General features: G+C 38.3%; 1 protein-coding gene across 1 annotated transcript; it reads left to right on the forward strand.

Moving 5' to 3' along the window:
- Positions 1-14,690: 14,690 nt before the first annotated feature.
- Positions 14,691-16,151, forward strand: LOC133829792 (acyl-CoA--sterol O-acyltransferase 1-like). Its single transcript, XM_062259588.1, has one exon. It carries the CDS (start codon positions 14,811-14,813, stop codon positions 15,906-15,908), a length of 1,098 nt encoding a protein of 365 aa, XP_062115572.1. The 5' UTR covers positions 14,691-14,810; the 3' UTR covers positions 15,909-16,151.
- The last annotated feature ends 811 nt before the right edge of the window (positions 16,152-16,962 follow it).

A 16,962-nucleotide genomic window follows, 5' to 3' on the forward strand; every position in this document is an offset into this window, starting at 1 on the left:
AGAGAAAAGTGTCAAAAAACTGGTCACAGAGGCCAATCTGAGGCTGGTCGGCCTTCTGGCATCTCACCAGGATGTGAGGGAATCTACCGCGAGGAGTGCCACCGGCACTGAAGTCCCCGAGCAACAACAAGATGTGTCACAACCTCTACCGAGGAGGGTAACAGGGGTGACCATCAACGAACCAACCGGCGCCCCGCGACCTGCTACTGCACCAGCCCCTCCAGGGAAGGGCAAGAAGAAGGCCTCAGAGTCTATTCTTGAGTCGTCGGATGATAACGGTATTGATTTTTAGCTTTTAGATAGTCTGCCTATTCCCTGTCACCTTTTCGACGGGGGTGGAAACTTTAAATACCCACCTGCTTTAAATTCAGACTTCTTCAGGCCAGAGAGTGAGTGTAGTAGTAGTAAAGTAAATAATGTAGCGACCAATAATTATAGCTCAAGTATTATACTCTTAATTTCTATGCCCTTGTTTCCTAAACTTAGCAAGTTCCTTTTATTATATTGCTTGATTGTTCGCTTGTTTCTTCTTTGCAGACATGCCTGCCGAACGCGCTTTTGACTTGTACGCCAAATCGGCGAGCAAGAAAAAGTCCCACAAGCGCTAGTCTGGGGAGGGCTGCAGCAATCCCCCCGCAAAGATATCTCGAACAGACGACCCTCCTGCTTCTACTCCAACGAAGGAGACAAATCCTCCACCAGCTCCTACTAGAGAGGCAATCCCTCCACCTCCAGTAAACCTAGATCCCCCGTCTCCGGTCGGACAGACTCCTCCTCCAGCTCTAGCCGACCTTACGCCTCCAACATCTACCGTCTAGTAGTCGGCTGGTCGCTGAGAAGAATCCTCGGGAGATGACCTCACGGGCGTGGTGCTCAACTCAGCCAAAGATAGGCTTTCTAGAATAACAAATCACCGTCGAAGCCAAGATGCGATTCAGTAGACTGGCTTTATGGCGGTTGACCCAAGTCTTCAACCGTACATTGAACGAAGTGCTCGCTGTAAGTTGCTTTCTTTATTGTACTTTCTAAATTTTATTTTCAATTTGCTCCTACTAACAGCTTTATCTCTTTTTGATCGCAGGGGTTCTTACCATGACTTCTGGATGGCGATGCTCGAGGACGCTGACTGCCCAATTTGAAAAGAGACTTAGCGATCAGCTTAGTGCTGCTGAGGCTCGATACATCGAACAACTCAAGGCGTTCGAGGTTACTCATGCCGAGCAGCTGAAGGTAGTCAAGGTGAAGCATTATGAGGCGCTTAAGGAGGTCGAGGCAAAGCACAACGAGGCCCTCAAGGAAGCTGAGGCAAAGCACCTCGAGGCGCTGCAGGTGACCGAGGGCAAAATCGCTTCTCTTGAAGAAGAGCTGAAAAAGAAAGAGGCGAGTATTGCCAAGATCACTGCATCTAAGGAGCAGTACAAGGAGACCTCACTCATAAATTACTGGGAAGCCCACAAGCTTCAGGCTGAGCTGGAGATAAGTCGCAAAGAAGTCACTGCACTGGAGGAAGATAATGCCCGCAATCTTGAAGACTATGAAGGGGCAGCGTTCGAGTGTTTTTACTTGTTATGGAAAAACAACCCCAATGCTAATTTCTCCTATATTACAGACCATATCAGGGAGGCGGAGCTAGCTAGGTGTGTTGCTCATCTGGAAGAAGAAACAATTCCATGATCTCCAGAGATTTCTTTAGCGACCGGTATCGAGGGTGCCCGAGAAAAGGCTGGAGATGCAGTCGATCAGCAGCAGAAAAAATCACCACAGGACCCCCCGGCTACTTAATAATTTTATCTTCTTATTTTTGAATTACATGACCTACGGGTCATGATGTAAAAACAATTTTATGTTTTAACTTTTATTGCTGCACGGGCAGCTTTTTTCATTTTATTAAACAATTACATCCAAGCAGTCACTGCTCGCGGTGTAAAAGACTTCATTTTGATATTATAATATTTGCATTTTATTATAACATCTATTCACATGATCGAACTTAGCATAGTACTTTGGTTTGATTTAACAAAATAAAATTTTTTGAAAAATACTCTAAGTACCCTAGCATGCTTTCACTTATTTTGCTCATGTGTTTGCATACCTTTCGATATGCCTTGCTTGCTAGATGCCTTATTTTCCCCCCAAGTGATTGAGGAGCTTTAGGTCCTAAGTCACTTGCCTTGACCAAAACCTGTTCGAACATTACTACTCAGAGTAAAGGAATTAAATACAACAAAACAACACACGTAATGAGCAAACACTTGTAATAAATACAATAATTGGCAAGAATGACTGGCTGCGCACAGTCTCTTATATTTCTCATAATAAATGGACAAAATGTGTCTGTACATGTGATCAATAAGATCTTACACTTATAAGCGATTAGTCACATGAAATGACCAACCCTTTTTCATAACTTGTAAAAAATAAAATTAACACAAGTCAATTCTTTAAGAAGAATTGTTCATTGATAGTACTTGCGCAGGTGTTCTCCATTCCAATAGCGAGGAATGAGATCTCCATTTAAGTGAGGAAGTTTGTAGGTGCCTGGATGGAGGACTTCTTCAATCTGGTATAGCCCTTCCCAATTAGGTCCGAGTACTCCAGCAGCCTGGTCGCGAGTGACTACGAAAACTCTTCAAAGTACTAGATTTCCGACATTGAATTTCCTTTCACGCACTTTAGAATTGAAATACCGGGCGACTTTTTTCTGGTAAGCAGCTACTCGGAGTTAGGCTTGCTCACGCTTCTCATCGATTAAGTCCAAGGATTCCATCAATAGTTGACTATTAGAGCCTTGATCGTACGTTATTCTGCGATGCGAAGGAGGATCTAACTCAACAGGCAACATAGCTTCATACCCATAAGCCAAGGAAAATGGGGTATGACCTATTGCTGTTCGGTGGAAAGTTCTGTACGACCAAAGGACTTCGGGCAATTGTTCTGGCCATGCCCCCTTAACTTCTTCAAGTCTTTTCTTTAGAGTATCCTTTAGCGTTTTATTGACTAATTTGCTTGTCCATTTGATTGGGGATGAGCAACTGAAGAAAAGCTCTTGATAATCCCATGTCGTTCGCAAAAATCCATGAACAGATCACTATCAAACTGCGTGTCGTTGTCTGAGACGATTTTCCTTGGCAATCCATAGCGACATATAATGTTTTTGACCACAAAATCCAGTACTTTCTTGGTTGTTATGGTTGCGAGTGGCTCGGTTTCGGTCCATTTAATGAAGTAATCGATGGCAACCACAGCATACTTGGCGCCGCCCTTTCCTGTGGGCAGAGATCCTATTAAATCTATACCCCAGACTACAAACGGCCACGGACTTTGCATCTGTTTTAGCTCATTAGGGGCTGCTCGTGGGATTTTGGAGAACCTCTGGCACTTGTCGCACCTCCGCACAAATTCCATAAAGTCTCCATTCATCGTTGGCCAGAAGTACCCTTGCCTCAAGAACTTTTTTGATAAGCTTTGCCCCCCAATGTGGTCCCCACAAAAGCCTTCGTGTACCTTTTTCATCAATTCTTTGGCCTTTTCTTTTGAAATACATCTGAGGACTGGCATCGAGTATCCCCTTCGGTACCAAATTCCATCGACCAGGATATACCTAGCAGCCTGCTGCTGAAGGGTCCTGACTTTGTTTTTGTTTGTTGGTAACACGCCTTGTGTCAAATACTCTATGTACGGTGCCATCCATGTATCCGCCATTTGGATCACCAAAGTAGTCTCCTCTGCTTGGATGCTTGGCACAAACAGTCGTTCAACTGGCACTATGTTCAGAGTATCAGCATCCTTCGCACTTGCTAACTTGGCCAAAGCACCATTGTTTGAATTTTGGTCGGGAGGTACTTGCTGAAGGGTGTACTTGTCAAATTGCGCTAATAGATCCTTTGTTTTGTTTAAGTAAGCAACCATCCTTAAACCTCGAGCCTGGTATTCTCCCATGACTTGATTTGCTACCAGCTGAGAATCACTGTAGATGTCAAGTGCCTTTATGTTCATGTCTCTGGCCAATTGTAACCCAGCGAGCAATGCTTCATATTCAGCTTCGTTGTTAGAAGCAGTAAAGTCAAACCTGATTGCGCAGTGAAATCGATGCCCTTCAGGCATTATCAAAACAACTTCTGCTCCTACGTGGCACTCGTTAGAAGAACAATCTGTAAATAACTTCCACGAGGGAGCTCGATTTTGAGGATCAGGTGCTTCAGGTGTTTCTGACTGCTCGTTATCTGGGAGCCTAGTGAACTCGGCGATAAAGTCGGCTAGGGCTTGCCCTTTTATTGCTGCTCGTGGAAAGTAAGAGATATGAAACTGCGCGAGTTTGACCACCCATTTCAATAATCTTCCTGCGACTTTTGGCTTTTGAAGAACTTGCTGTAGAGGCTGGTCAGTCAAAACCGTGATTGGGTGAGCTTGAAAGTAAGGCCGCAACTTCCTAGAGGCTAAAATTAAGAATAGGCTAAATTTTCAATAGGTGGATACCACAGTTTCGCTCCAATTAGCCTTTTGCTTACATAATAAACAGCTTTATGTATGCCTTCTTCTTCTTCTCTTACTAAGACAGCATTAGCAACGTATTCTGTGATCGCCAAGTAGAAAAACAAAGTTTCCTTATCGACTGGGTTCGATAGAATGGGTGGTTGCGCCATGTGAGTCTTCAATGCTTGAAAAGCCTGCTCACATTCCTTCTTCCATTCGAATTTCTTGTTGCCTCTAAGTAGATTAAAAAATGGGACGCATTTGTTCGTTGATTTGGAAATAAATCTACTTAGAGCAGCAATTATTCCAGTCAAACGTTGAACATCCTTGATCTTTGCTGGCAATTTCATATCGATCAGGGCTTTGATCTTCTTGGGATTGGCCTCAATTTCTCTCGAGTTAACTATAAATCCCAAGAATTTTCAGGGGAAATTGTAGGGGAGAAGACCAAAATTTTTTGGTTTGTCAGTGGTGCCCCAGCGCTAGGCAGAGGGGAAATTAGGGTTCTCTCTGACTTGGGGCAACACCCCAGCTCTAGGTCATTCTCAGTAAGACCTAGTTTTAGGGCTCGGGGGATGGTTCCACTACCCCATTTGGGTGGATTGGGAGTCCCGAGAGCACGAAATTGGTCCTGGGAGTGAGGTTTTAGATTATAAAACTTTTATTGATTTATTTTGTTGATGGGATTCCATATTGGTTATGACTAGGTGACTGCTAAGGGATCAAATGATCGATCGTTCTCAAGGGTTGTTCTTTTATTATTTCTCGCTTGAACCAAAGGTAAGAAAACTGCACCCACTATGTGACATGCATGGTTATTAATGAGACATGTTGAATGTTATATATGTGGGCATTGATTGCATATCAAATACTTAGCAATATTGCTTATCTGTGAATGACACTGACCTATGAGTCAAGAATCGGCAATGGTGTCAGTACTGACTGTGAAGTTGTGACTCATTAGTCAAGTTCGGCTGTGGTATTGAGCACTGGTCGTTTGGTATTGACTTATGAGTCAAAAACGGTATTAGCATATTTAATGCAAGCCGAAAAGATTAGATCTAATCGACATAAGCATTATCGTCATAAGCATGAAATGCTTGACCGACCTTAAGTTCGATGAACACAAAAGCGCTTGTCTAGTCTAAAGGCTAGTTACTTAGAGCCAGGGCCAGAAGGCCCAGGTGACTGCATCATCACATGGCTGATGGATGCAGAGCCCAAGTTCGTAACTTACACATTAGTCACTTATTTGATTCAAGTTTGTGACTCCATAGTCACTCATCTGGTTTTAGTTAGTGACTTACTCATCAGTCACTCATCTGATTAGGGCTACACACCTCAGCATGATTATTAGAATCTCGATACCATCTGATTAGGGCTACACGCCCCAGCATGATTATTAGAATCTCAATATTATCTGATTAGGGATACAAGCCCTAGCATGGTTACTATTTTCTTGAAGTGATATTCAATCATCTGTTTGGGGTTATAAGCCCAGTATGATTATCATAATCATCATTTGATATTGTATACATGTAGTATTGAGTTTTCTTGCTGAGTTTTGGCCCACGGGTGCTATGTGGTGCAGGTAAAAGGAAAGAAAAACTCACCCAGCCTTGAGTGGAGAGCTTAGGTAGTGATGTGTACATATGCGGCCGCTTGACCACCACGACCAAGGAACTTCTCAGGGGAACTAGGGGTTATAAATAAGATACTAATGTAATAATTTGCTTGGTTGATAATGTCTCCCTGTTTGACCTCATCTATCTTCATGAGATTTTTACTATATATAGTTGTATTATTTATGCTCATATATATGTAAATTTATCATTTTGAATTTATTTCTTCAAACAATTGCATTCTTTGTAAGATTTTATTTTATCTCAAAATTGTACCACTACTGTTGTGGTGTGGGAACAAGATTGCTCTTTTAAATAAGTTGATTATTTCTTTATAATTCAGGAGAGCTTTATGTATTTAAAGCACTTGATCTGCCCTTAATAATGTTAGTTTGTAAAGTGTTGCTGTGGAGAACATTCTTTATCTTGGAGGACCTAATATTGCCTCAGAAGTACTTAACAAGGATTAATATGCTTAATGCTCATATATGTAGTGGAGCTGAAAAATGGAGAAAACTCTTGGACAACAATGGCAATGGCACACTTCACAATCCTCATCATTGGACAATAAGCATTGTCTGCATAGCCCTCCTAAAGATGAAAGAGTAATGATATGTGCACCCAAAATATACACTCAAATATTACACATTGATATGACAGTTTAGTCTAGTCAATCATATTTATTAAAATTGGAACCCACTGTTTTAAAAAACAGTGACACGTCACTGTGTGTAATGTTTAGGTACATATTTTGGATACACATATTATTACTCAAAATGAAATTAGTATTAATGTACTCAAAAAATGCTTTGTTTTAAAACTTGAGATGTTGTTTGAATGAATTAGTTTGAACCTTACACTCAAAAAACGCTCATTCAGGGATGGAGTGAGGAGTATCTTAAAAGGGGGGCCAAAGTGTGATTTTTCTTTTTGTGGGAGGCCAAACATGTAATTTTACAAAGAAATAAAAAGTAATTATATAAAAAAATACTATATATACATTTATATATTTTCAAATTTTGAGGGGAGCCAAGACACCCCCTCCTTATACTACTAGATTCATCCCTGAGCAACGGTTGAGCGAGCAACGGTTGAGCTCTGTCCTATTGTTGAAAATGCTCTATTTTGGTTGATGCATTTTCTTCCTAATTTTTCAAGTTTTCAAGGGTCAAATTGTATTTCGTTATGTAGTAGTGAGTCTTGTAATTCTATTTTTTTTATTATTAATTTACATATTTAGAGAATTTTCAGTTTCATTATCAACTTTTAATGATGTTTTTTTTTTGTTTCTACACACTACAAACTACTAAGTGTAAAACAATTAGAGATGTATGATGTATAGAAAAAGACTAAAATTATCCAAAAATAAATAAAATAATTGTTATTGTTTTTTTAAAAATGAACTTAATATCAACGAAATTTCTCAAACACTAAATTATAAAACTCTTCTTAAGAATATTATCAGTTATAGTAAATGTAGGACACTCACATCACACATAAATTTATACAGCCACAATTTAAAAAAGATGGAATTCCACATAAAAAAATAAATAATTAGTATTTTTTTTTTTTTGGTAAATCAGCTAACTTGTATTATGCACAACAAATTACAAACACCAATCAAAAACAAACACCAACCACTACCAAACAAAACCTTAATTACATTGAATAAGACTGACCCAACTTAAATCTTCCTTTCCTATATTCTTAGACAAATACCAGGTAACTCTATAACCAATTTGGTATTTAATACTCTGAATTATATTCCCAACTAGTGGTACCTGAAGCTTCCAAAGGGCTGCATTCCTAGCTCTCCAAATGTAATAGATGAAAGCACAGATAGAGCTAATGTATACTCTTCTTCTGCAAGCCAAACGTCTACATCTTCTAATCCAATTCATCAACCCAGAGAGATCGTACAGATTAGTACCTATCCCTAACCACGACAAGATAGGCCCCAGACAATTTTTACTGAACTGACACTCAAAAAACAAATGACGATGACTCTCAGCAAAACAACCACAAATGACACACAGTACATCTTGAGTGATACTAAACCGACACAGTCTATCTCTAGTCGGCATCCTCTGTTCAAGCACCAACCAAGCAATAAACTTGTGCTTAGGGTAACCATTCCTGTCCCAGATAGCAGCATACTTCCATCTGTTCTCTGAAGTGGCCTGCATCCTCTTGTACATGTGAGCTATGCTGTACCGGGTCCAACTAGAACCTCCCTGAAAAAATAGAACCTTTAGCTCATTCTTAATCCTTACCAGTTGTTTCCAGTACCAACTGCTAGAGGTGGGAGCAACATAATCCCACCAATCATCCTGCCTAATATAAATCGCATGAATCCACTTCACCCATAAATTGTCCTCCTTATTGGCTATGGCCCAAATATGCTTCCCTAAGGCACACTTATTCCAAATTCCTATATTCTTAAAACCCAGACCTCCTTTCTGCTTGGGTTTGCAAATATCTGTCCAGGAAACTCGCCCTTGACCCTCTGCATTGTCACCTTTCCTCCATAAGTAAGCTCTGCAAATCTGGTTTATGTTATTTATCACTGAACTAGGCAGGACAATCATTTGAGACCAATAAATGTTGATGGTCAATAACACAGAATTAACAAGGATACACCTCCCTGCATAAGACAGGTTCCTGGTATTCCAAATACGAATCCTTTTCACCAATTTATCCACCAAAATCTCACAATCTGCCTTGGAGATACGTTTATTGCTAATGGTCATCCCTAGATATTTGAAAGGCAATCTACTTCTCTGAAAACCAGATAATTCAGAAAGTCTCTGCCAACAGTCCTCTGTAAGACCTACTCCATAAATGGCAGACTTTGCTTTATTAGCTAATAGACCAGAAGAGTCCGAAAAAAGTTGAAGCCCTCTCAGAAGCAAATAGGCTGCTTTGAAGTCTCCCTTGCTAAACAACAATAGATCATCAGCAAAAGATAAATGGGTCAATTTTAAACTACCACATCTTGGATGGTACTGAAACTCAGAATGCTCGGCAACTTTAGCTAAGATTCTAGACAAATATTCCATCCCAATCACAAACAACAATGGGGATATCGGATCCCCTTGCCTAACTCCTCTTCTAGCAATGATAGGTCTCAATGGAACCCCATTAAGCATGATTGAAAACCTGGCAGTAGTCACACAATTCATAACCAACTGAACAAACTGATCTGGGAACTTTAAAGCAATCAGCATTTCTTGTAAAAAATTCCAATCTAGAGAATCATAAGCTTTTTGCAAGTCTATTTTGAATAGGCAAGCTTCCTGAGTATTCCTCCTCCCATAACCTCTTACGAGGTCTTGACAAAGCATGATGTTATGAGCTATATTTCTCCCTTTAATAAATCCACTCTGATTCTCAGAAATAATGGAAGGTAGCACCTCTCTAAGTCTAGAACAGATCATTTTGGTTGCTATCTTGTAGACCACATTGCAGCAAGCAATTGGTCTAAATTCACTAACATTCTTTGGGCAACTAGATTTGGGTATAAGGGAGATATTAGTGGTATTAAGCTCTTTTAGTATCTTCCCATAATGTAGAAAAGAAAGGACAGCTTGGGTAAGCTCATCACCTATGATATTCCAAGTTTGTTTAAAAAAACCACTATTGTACCCATCAGGACCAGGGGCCTTCTCGTCTGGAATCGAGTAAAGAGCAACCTTAACTTCTTCTACTGTATATCCTTTAACAAAAAGACAGCTTGCTGATCTGAAATCATGGGCCCTGATTGAACTACTGATAACAAGACTCTCCTTCTGTTACTCATTGCAGAACCAAGTAAATCTTCATAATAAGCATAAAATGCATTGTGCACCTCTTCATGGTTGTCATGCCAATTACCTTTCATATCCCAAATCGAAAAGATGGCATTCTGAATATGCCTATTCCGAATACTGTTATGGAAAATCTTAGTATTCTCATCACCATGCTTCAGCCAATCTTCCTTTACCTTCTGCTTAAGAAACTGAACCAAGTTGTTATGAGCCCACTGATACTCTTTCCTTCTAGCAATCTCCTCATCTATCAGCTGGATGTTACCCGGATCACATTGCAACTTTTCTTGGACATCACTCATCAGCTTATGTGTTATTGTATCTTGCATAAACACATCTCCTTTCCCTTCTCTATTAAGCTTTTTCAAATCAATTCTCAGTCTTTTCAGCTTAGTAATCAACGAATACATTGGAGTCCCCTGCACTTCCTTTCTCCAAGACTCAGCAACTGTCCTTTGAAATCCCTCTAAATTACTCCAAAAGTTGAAATATCTAAAAGGCTTTTTATTCTCAGGAATAGAACCAAAGTTGACCATAAACGGGCTATGGTCCATGGTACCTTCAGGAAAAAAAATAACCTCAGCAGTCTGAAACTTCCCTATCCAGCTCTCATTGGCCAAAACTCGATCAAGCTTAGCATAAACCCTATCTTTACCCCCTTGTTTATTATTCCAAGTAAAAAAATTGCCAGAAAACTTCATATCTGATAGACGGCAATACTCAACACACTGCTGAAAAGGAAGCAACTCTAAACCATTACCATGATAAGGGAATCGATCTTCTGGCGATAACACTGCATTGAAGTCGCCCATCACTATCCAAGGATCAGTAATGCTATTAGCCATGCTATCCAAATCCTCCCAAAGTCTCTCTCTACCTACTTTATCATTCACAGCATAAACCACTGTAATAACAAACTGAATTCCAGTTTTAGCCATAACTGCAAAATGCATCCACTGGCTCGAGCTCCCTCTAATATCCACATCAAAACTCAAAGGGTTCCAAGCAACCACTATTCTCCCATTAGGATGCTGCATTAAATATGTAGTAAAGCACCAACCCCTAAACATATTAAGGTATAAAGACCCCATGTTGGGTGCCTTTACCCTTGTTTCTAGGAGACTAACAAAACCAATTCTTTTGTTAGAGATCATTTTCATGACCTCCCTTTGTTTATTGATATTGTTAAGCCCCCTAACATTCCAACCAAAGAGCCTATCCATTGATGAATGGAGGCTCTCCCCCTCCACTCTCATTGGCCCTCATTCCCTGTAATGTTTCTCCAACAGTGACTTCAGCATCTGTATACTGGCCTAGGACCAGAAAGGAGTTCTTCTCTAGCACCACCTTATTCTTATTCCCATTCCCTGTTTTCCCCGTAATTGAAACAAACCCCTCTCCGTTCTTCTTTACTAGTTCCTGCATTATATTCTTATCTTTATCAGTCACAGCAGGATGGGTTGAGGGACCAGTTTTCTTCTCTTGCCAAACTTGTGATGACTCTCCTGTACTCATCCTCTTCTTGCAGACTTCTTTCCTGTGCCCTATACCTTTGCCATGCAAGCATATATCCGACTTCCAATCATACTGCACTCCAACATATACAAACTCCCCATTTTCATCTTCAAACTTGATTTGTTCTGGTAAATCTTTTGTGAGATTCACTTCAACTAAGACTCTGGCATATTGTAACTTTTCTCTTGCCTGAGTTGCTCTATCTTGTTTAACCATTTTCCCAATTGAGCCAACAATCTTAGCCATGGACCTCTCACCCCAGTATTTCAGCTCTAGATTACTTAATTGCGCCCAAATCGGAATCGACATTACTGTTTCTTTAGTAAACTTTGAGTGAGGATCCCAGCTTTTCATGATAAGCGGTTTCCGATCAAAGAACTGATATCCCCCATTCAAAATTCCATCCCTCTGCTCCATCGAAGTAAATCTGACAATGAACACCCCTGGAGCTAATAGAGCTAGTTTATTAATTCCCTTATCCCTCCAGATTCTTCGGAAATAACCTTCCATCACTGAAATCGGTGGGTTCGCTCCCAGAACATAGCAAACCAAAGCTGATTGCCAGTATTGAATCTCATCTTCAATATCTTCCGCTTCTATTTTAATACAATTAGTCTCAATATGAGGAACTGCATTAGAGTTGGATGTACCTGATTGCTCGTGCTTCCCTAAGTCTCCTTTTAGGACTCCCAGCCAATTAGTAAGAGTTTGTTTCACCAAGGACCTACGAACCACTCCCTCTTGATTCCCCTCTATATCATTCATCGATTGAGAAGTCGGATTAGGTCCCTCAGATTGCTCCAGTTCTGCTCCATCCCTAGATTGAGTAGACGATTTCTGCAAAATATCTTCATTAGATTCTTCCAGTCGACTTCGCTCTGAATCCTTTTCTCCCTCAAACACCATTGCCTCCACCCCTAAGATGCCAGCCATAGATTTTACTTTGAGGACTGGATCCGTAGAAGATGGCTCTTTCTTCTTCTTCCCTGGCGATTTCTTCTTCAATCTCGATCTTCCTGCCATAGCTCCAGCTCAAGCTGAAAAAAGAGCGGGAAATTCAAAGAAATCACCAGAACATTCTACAAATAATCTTCTTCTTCCCTATAAATAATTAGTATTAATATAACATATTATTTTGTGTGATGTATGAGTGTGTCATGACTCTTAAGTATCTTTAATTTAGTACCTTTTAAAAAAAAGCATCTCTAATTTAGTAAAATTTGATTGAAGGTGTGAACTTTCTAGACACTATTGTCGCATGTGACTAATATCATAATTTTATGAATAATTAGCATTCCTCTCCTGAATTTATGATACTACCAAATCGTGCCCCTTAAAACATATGACTTATTAAAAACTCCCCATGAAATATATCATTTACAGAAACTAAATTCTTTTGTTAAGTTTTTTCTATTTTATCGTTTAAACGCTAATGTGGCATTGTAAATTCTGATAAATTAGCATTTTTACTCTTGAATTTTGACTATTACCAAATCGTGTCCCTTTTTTATTAGAAAAATCTATTATTTTTTTTAAAAAAAATCTACTTTTTGTATTAATTATTTAAAAATAAATTCAAACCTAATAATTTTTTTAAAAAAATCAAAAATTAAAATCAAATTAAAATTGAAATAGTAACATTTAAAAGAAAAATGTTAAATATTTGAAAAAAAATCTTAGTATTAGTTCGAATTTTTAATAATTTAATTTATTAAAATCCAAAATTAAAACCTAAATACCAAACTAAAATATACATTCTTTGTCAAAAAAAAAAACTAAATATACATTCAAATTCAAATCACATTATACATATTTTTTTTAAATAAAAGATAAGAAAAATTATAAGAAAATAAAATAATTAGAGTCGTGCAACTCAAATCTCAGCATAAAGGAATCGTTTCTTTTTTACTTTATAACAAAAATAAATAGGTTTCTAATATGGGTCTATTGAATTAATTAAGATTTTATTTATATTTAATTTATTTATTTCATTCATATTTATTTTTTTAATATCTTAAGTGAATTTCAATTTGATATATGATTTTTTATTTCATTTATATTAGTTAGATATTTGGTTTTTTTTTTTTTTTTAATCTAGAGTAAATCTTAAAGATTTTATTCGAGTTTAAATGACTTTTATTTAATTTTTTAAAATTTCAATTAATATTTTTTATAAGAATTAATGAAAAATACACTTTTTTAAATTTTAAATTATTTTTTTCAATAAAAGATGATACAATTTTGTAGTAATCAAAGTTCAAAGGAACAAAAATATAAATTTTCTATATTCAGAATTGACGTCAGAATACCACATCAGAGTTTAAACAGAAAAATAAAACAGAAGCTAATAGAAGAGCTATTTGTCTGTAAATAAAAAAGCTCAACGAAAATTTTAACATGTCATATATTTTAATGGACAAAATTTAATAATTCGTGGGGACAAAAATACTAACTATTCTAATTTTATTATCTAATTCCCCATCAATTCGACCCTCATTAAATATGATCAATATTCAATAGCATACTTATAATTAAGGGAAATTTGCGGCATATATACTCATTTTGTTCATTTTGTTGCTAATAAGTACTCAATTTTTAAAAATTGCGGCATAAATACCCATTTTGTTGCTAATAAGTACCCAATTTTTAAAAATTGCTGCATTAATACTCAAAATTCAACTTTTTTTTACTATTAAGGACAGGTGTACTGTCCTGATAATTCTTCTTTTTTTTCACCTAATTAATTAAGAAAATACAATAAGTACCATCAATAATGTGTCTAGCTTTATTTTTAGCCCGATAAAAAGTCCAAGAGGAAATTTTAGAGTACTTACTATCAGATGTCATCTGTCTGTAAGACTTTATAGTACTAATTTTTATTTTAATTAGTTTTATGTATTTTCTTAATTAATTAGGTGAAAAAAAAGAAGAATTATCAGGACAGTACACGTGTCCTTAATAGTAACTCTGTTAAGTGGGTACCAACGGCAGAGTCTAAAAAGTGAAATTTTGAGTATTAATGCAGCAATTTTTAAAAATTGGGTACTTATTAGCAACAAAATGAACAAAATAAGTATTTATGCCGCAATTTTTAAAAATTAGGTAATTATTAGCAACAAAATGAACAAAATGAGTATTTATGCCGCAAATTTCCCCATAATTAATTAACACTCAATTTGTCCATTTGTCCATGTGTCCATGTCCTCTTGCACAAGTTATATTTATATATATATATAAAGCCCATACTCCACATTTATTGGATCTCCGCATCGAATTTAATTCCAAGTCCATACCACTTACCCCATTTTCTCAATAGTCTCTTCTTCTCTGCTTTCTCTCATGCCCTTTTACCATTTCCAAATACAAATTTGACCCAAAGAACACAAACCCTAGAATGGAGGACGAATTGAGCAACTTCATCAAGGTATGGCTTTCAATCTTGGTTTCTTTATCTTATTGCTATGTTATGAGTAAAGTGGTCTCCAAAGGCATGAAAAGACTCCTTTGTTTTCTCCCAATTGTCTTCCTCTTTCTCTTTCTTCCTCTCAAACTCAATTCCATAAACTTCGGAGGTGGAACTGCCTTTTTCATTTCTTGGCTAGCTAACTTCAAGCTTTTACTCTTAGCTTTCGAAAAAGGCCCTTTATCTTCACCAAACCCATCAATCTCATTTGGTCTTTTCATGGCCATTGCTTGCCTCCCCATAGAGATCAAACAAAACCCATCTCAAAACGACACGAACCCACCTTCACCAAACTCACAATCTTCAAGAAAAGCTAGTCAAAACAAAGAAAACCCATCTCATAAAACGACAAAAGAAGCCACAAAACGACCTCTAATCAACTTCCCAACAAAAGCTCTTCTTTTGGCCATTCTACTTAAAGTTCTTGATCAAAAACAACACATTCACCCAAATGTCGTTTTGGTTATTTTCTGTTTTTTGATATATTTACTCCTCGAGATCATTTTGGCCACAGTGGCTGCCTTGGCTCGAGCCTTGGTGGGACTTGAGCTCGAGCCACAGTTCAACGAGCCATACCTCTCGACCTCACTCCAAGACTTCTGGGGACGAAGGTGGAACCTCATGGTAACGCGTATACTGCGCCCCACCGTATACGAACCCACCCTCAGATTCGCATCACCTTTTCTGGGCCGAAAGTGGGCTCCGGTCCCAGCCATCAATGGAACCTTCCTGGTCTCCGGCCTCGTTCACGAGCTCATTTACTATTACATGGCGCGCGTGCCGCCCACGTGGGAGGTGACGTCTTTCTTCGTTCTCCATGGACTTTGTTTGACGGTCGAGATTACTCTCAAGAAGGCTTTGAATGACACGTGGCGGCTTCCAAGGGTGGTGTCAGCAGTGTTGACTATTGGGTTTGTGATGTTGACCGGTTTTTGGCTTTTCTTTCCACAATTTCTTCGGTGCAAAGCTGATGTTAGGCTGCTTCATGAATATGCGATTTTTGGTGGTCTTTTTAGGAATTTATTATGATTTTTTTTTTAATTTCTATTATTTGAAGTTGTATTTTTTTGACACATATATAATAATGCCATTTAAAAATATATATGTATAATAATGCCAGCCTCATATTATTTGGATGGAACCTCGATAGATAAGAATTGCAATTTCCAATATTGTTTTTTATAATAATAATAATATGTATTAAATGAGAATTTGGATTAGGTGAAAAATCCTACTAATACAACATTAATTTGGGTGATTTACTTACATAAATGTCACTACTTATGGATGATTTCTTTATGGAAAACTCAAAACAAAAAACATGACACCAGGGTGAATAACTAAATTGATTTTTTCTATCATATTCTTTATTTATTTAGGAGCGACTTTAATATAATGGCATGTGCACGCCCTGATTTTCCAACGGGCTATTAGCGAGCTGAGATACGGCCTAAATTATATCAGCCACGTGGATCCCCTATGACGGGAGCTGTTGTCGTCAGGTCCTACCTCGTTAGCCCGGGGTATCCAAAGGTTCGCCAATATTACTTAAGGACTGAGTCTGGACTCTGAAGGCCACAGGTCGAGGGAAGCATCCAGCTCGTGGTACGAGCTAGAGTTGGAGGCTGTGACCTTTTATAAAGTCAACCACGCAAGGTAAACGTGCATATATCAGACATCACGTGTCTGATATATCCCTGACTTCTCGGACACGCAGCATGAACGTGCGTATTCAGGCACCCACGATTGGGTTGGGTCGTGCGGCCCATTATCCCCCTTACCTATTGATTAGACCACACTTCATGTGTCAGGTTTTAGGAATTAATCATGAATGTCACAGAAGTGACAGAGTTGGTAACCATGATAGGTAAGAAGGTCACGGGATGACCTTCTTACCAACTCCCAGGTGCCCTCTCCTATAAATATGGAGACCCTGAGAGTTGCAAAGGGTTGGATTCTATTGTGTAAGGAAATACCCTATAAAAGAATACCAAGCATATAGCAATAATATTGGCTGGTGGAGTAGAATGATTTTAACATTTGAACCACCTAAAAAACGTAATTGTGTCACCAGTCTATTTGC

The sequence above is a fragment of the Humulus lupulus genome, chromosome 4 (assembly GCF_963169125.1).
Source record: "Humulus lupulus chromosome 4, drHumLupu1.1, whole genome shotgun sequence".
Classification (NCBI taxonomy): domain Eukaryota; kingdom Viridiplantae; phylum Streptophyta; class Magnoliopsida; order Rosales; family Cannabaceae; genus Humulus; species Humulus lupulus.

Excerpts from the sequence above, each read along its gene's own strand:
- LOC133829792 (XM_062259588.1), top strand. The coding sequence starts at position 14,811 with ATGGAGGACGAATTGAGCAACTTCATCAAGGTATGGCTTTCAATCTTG.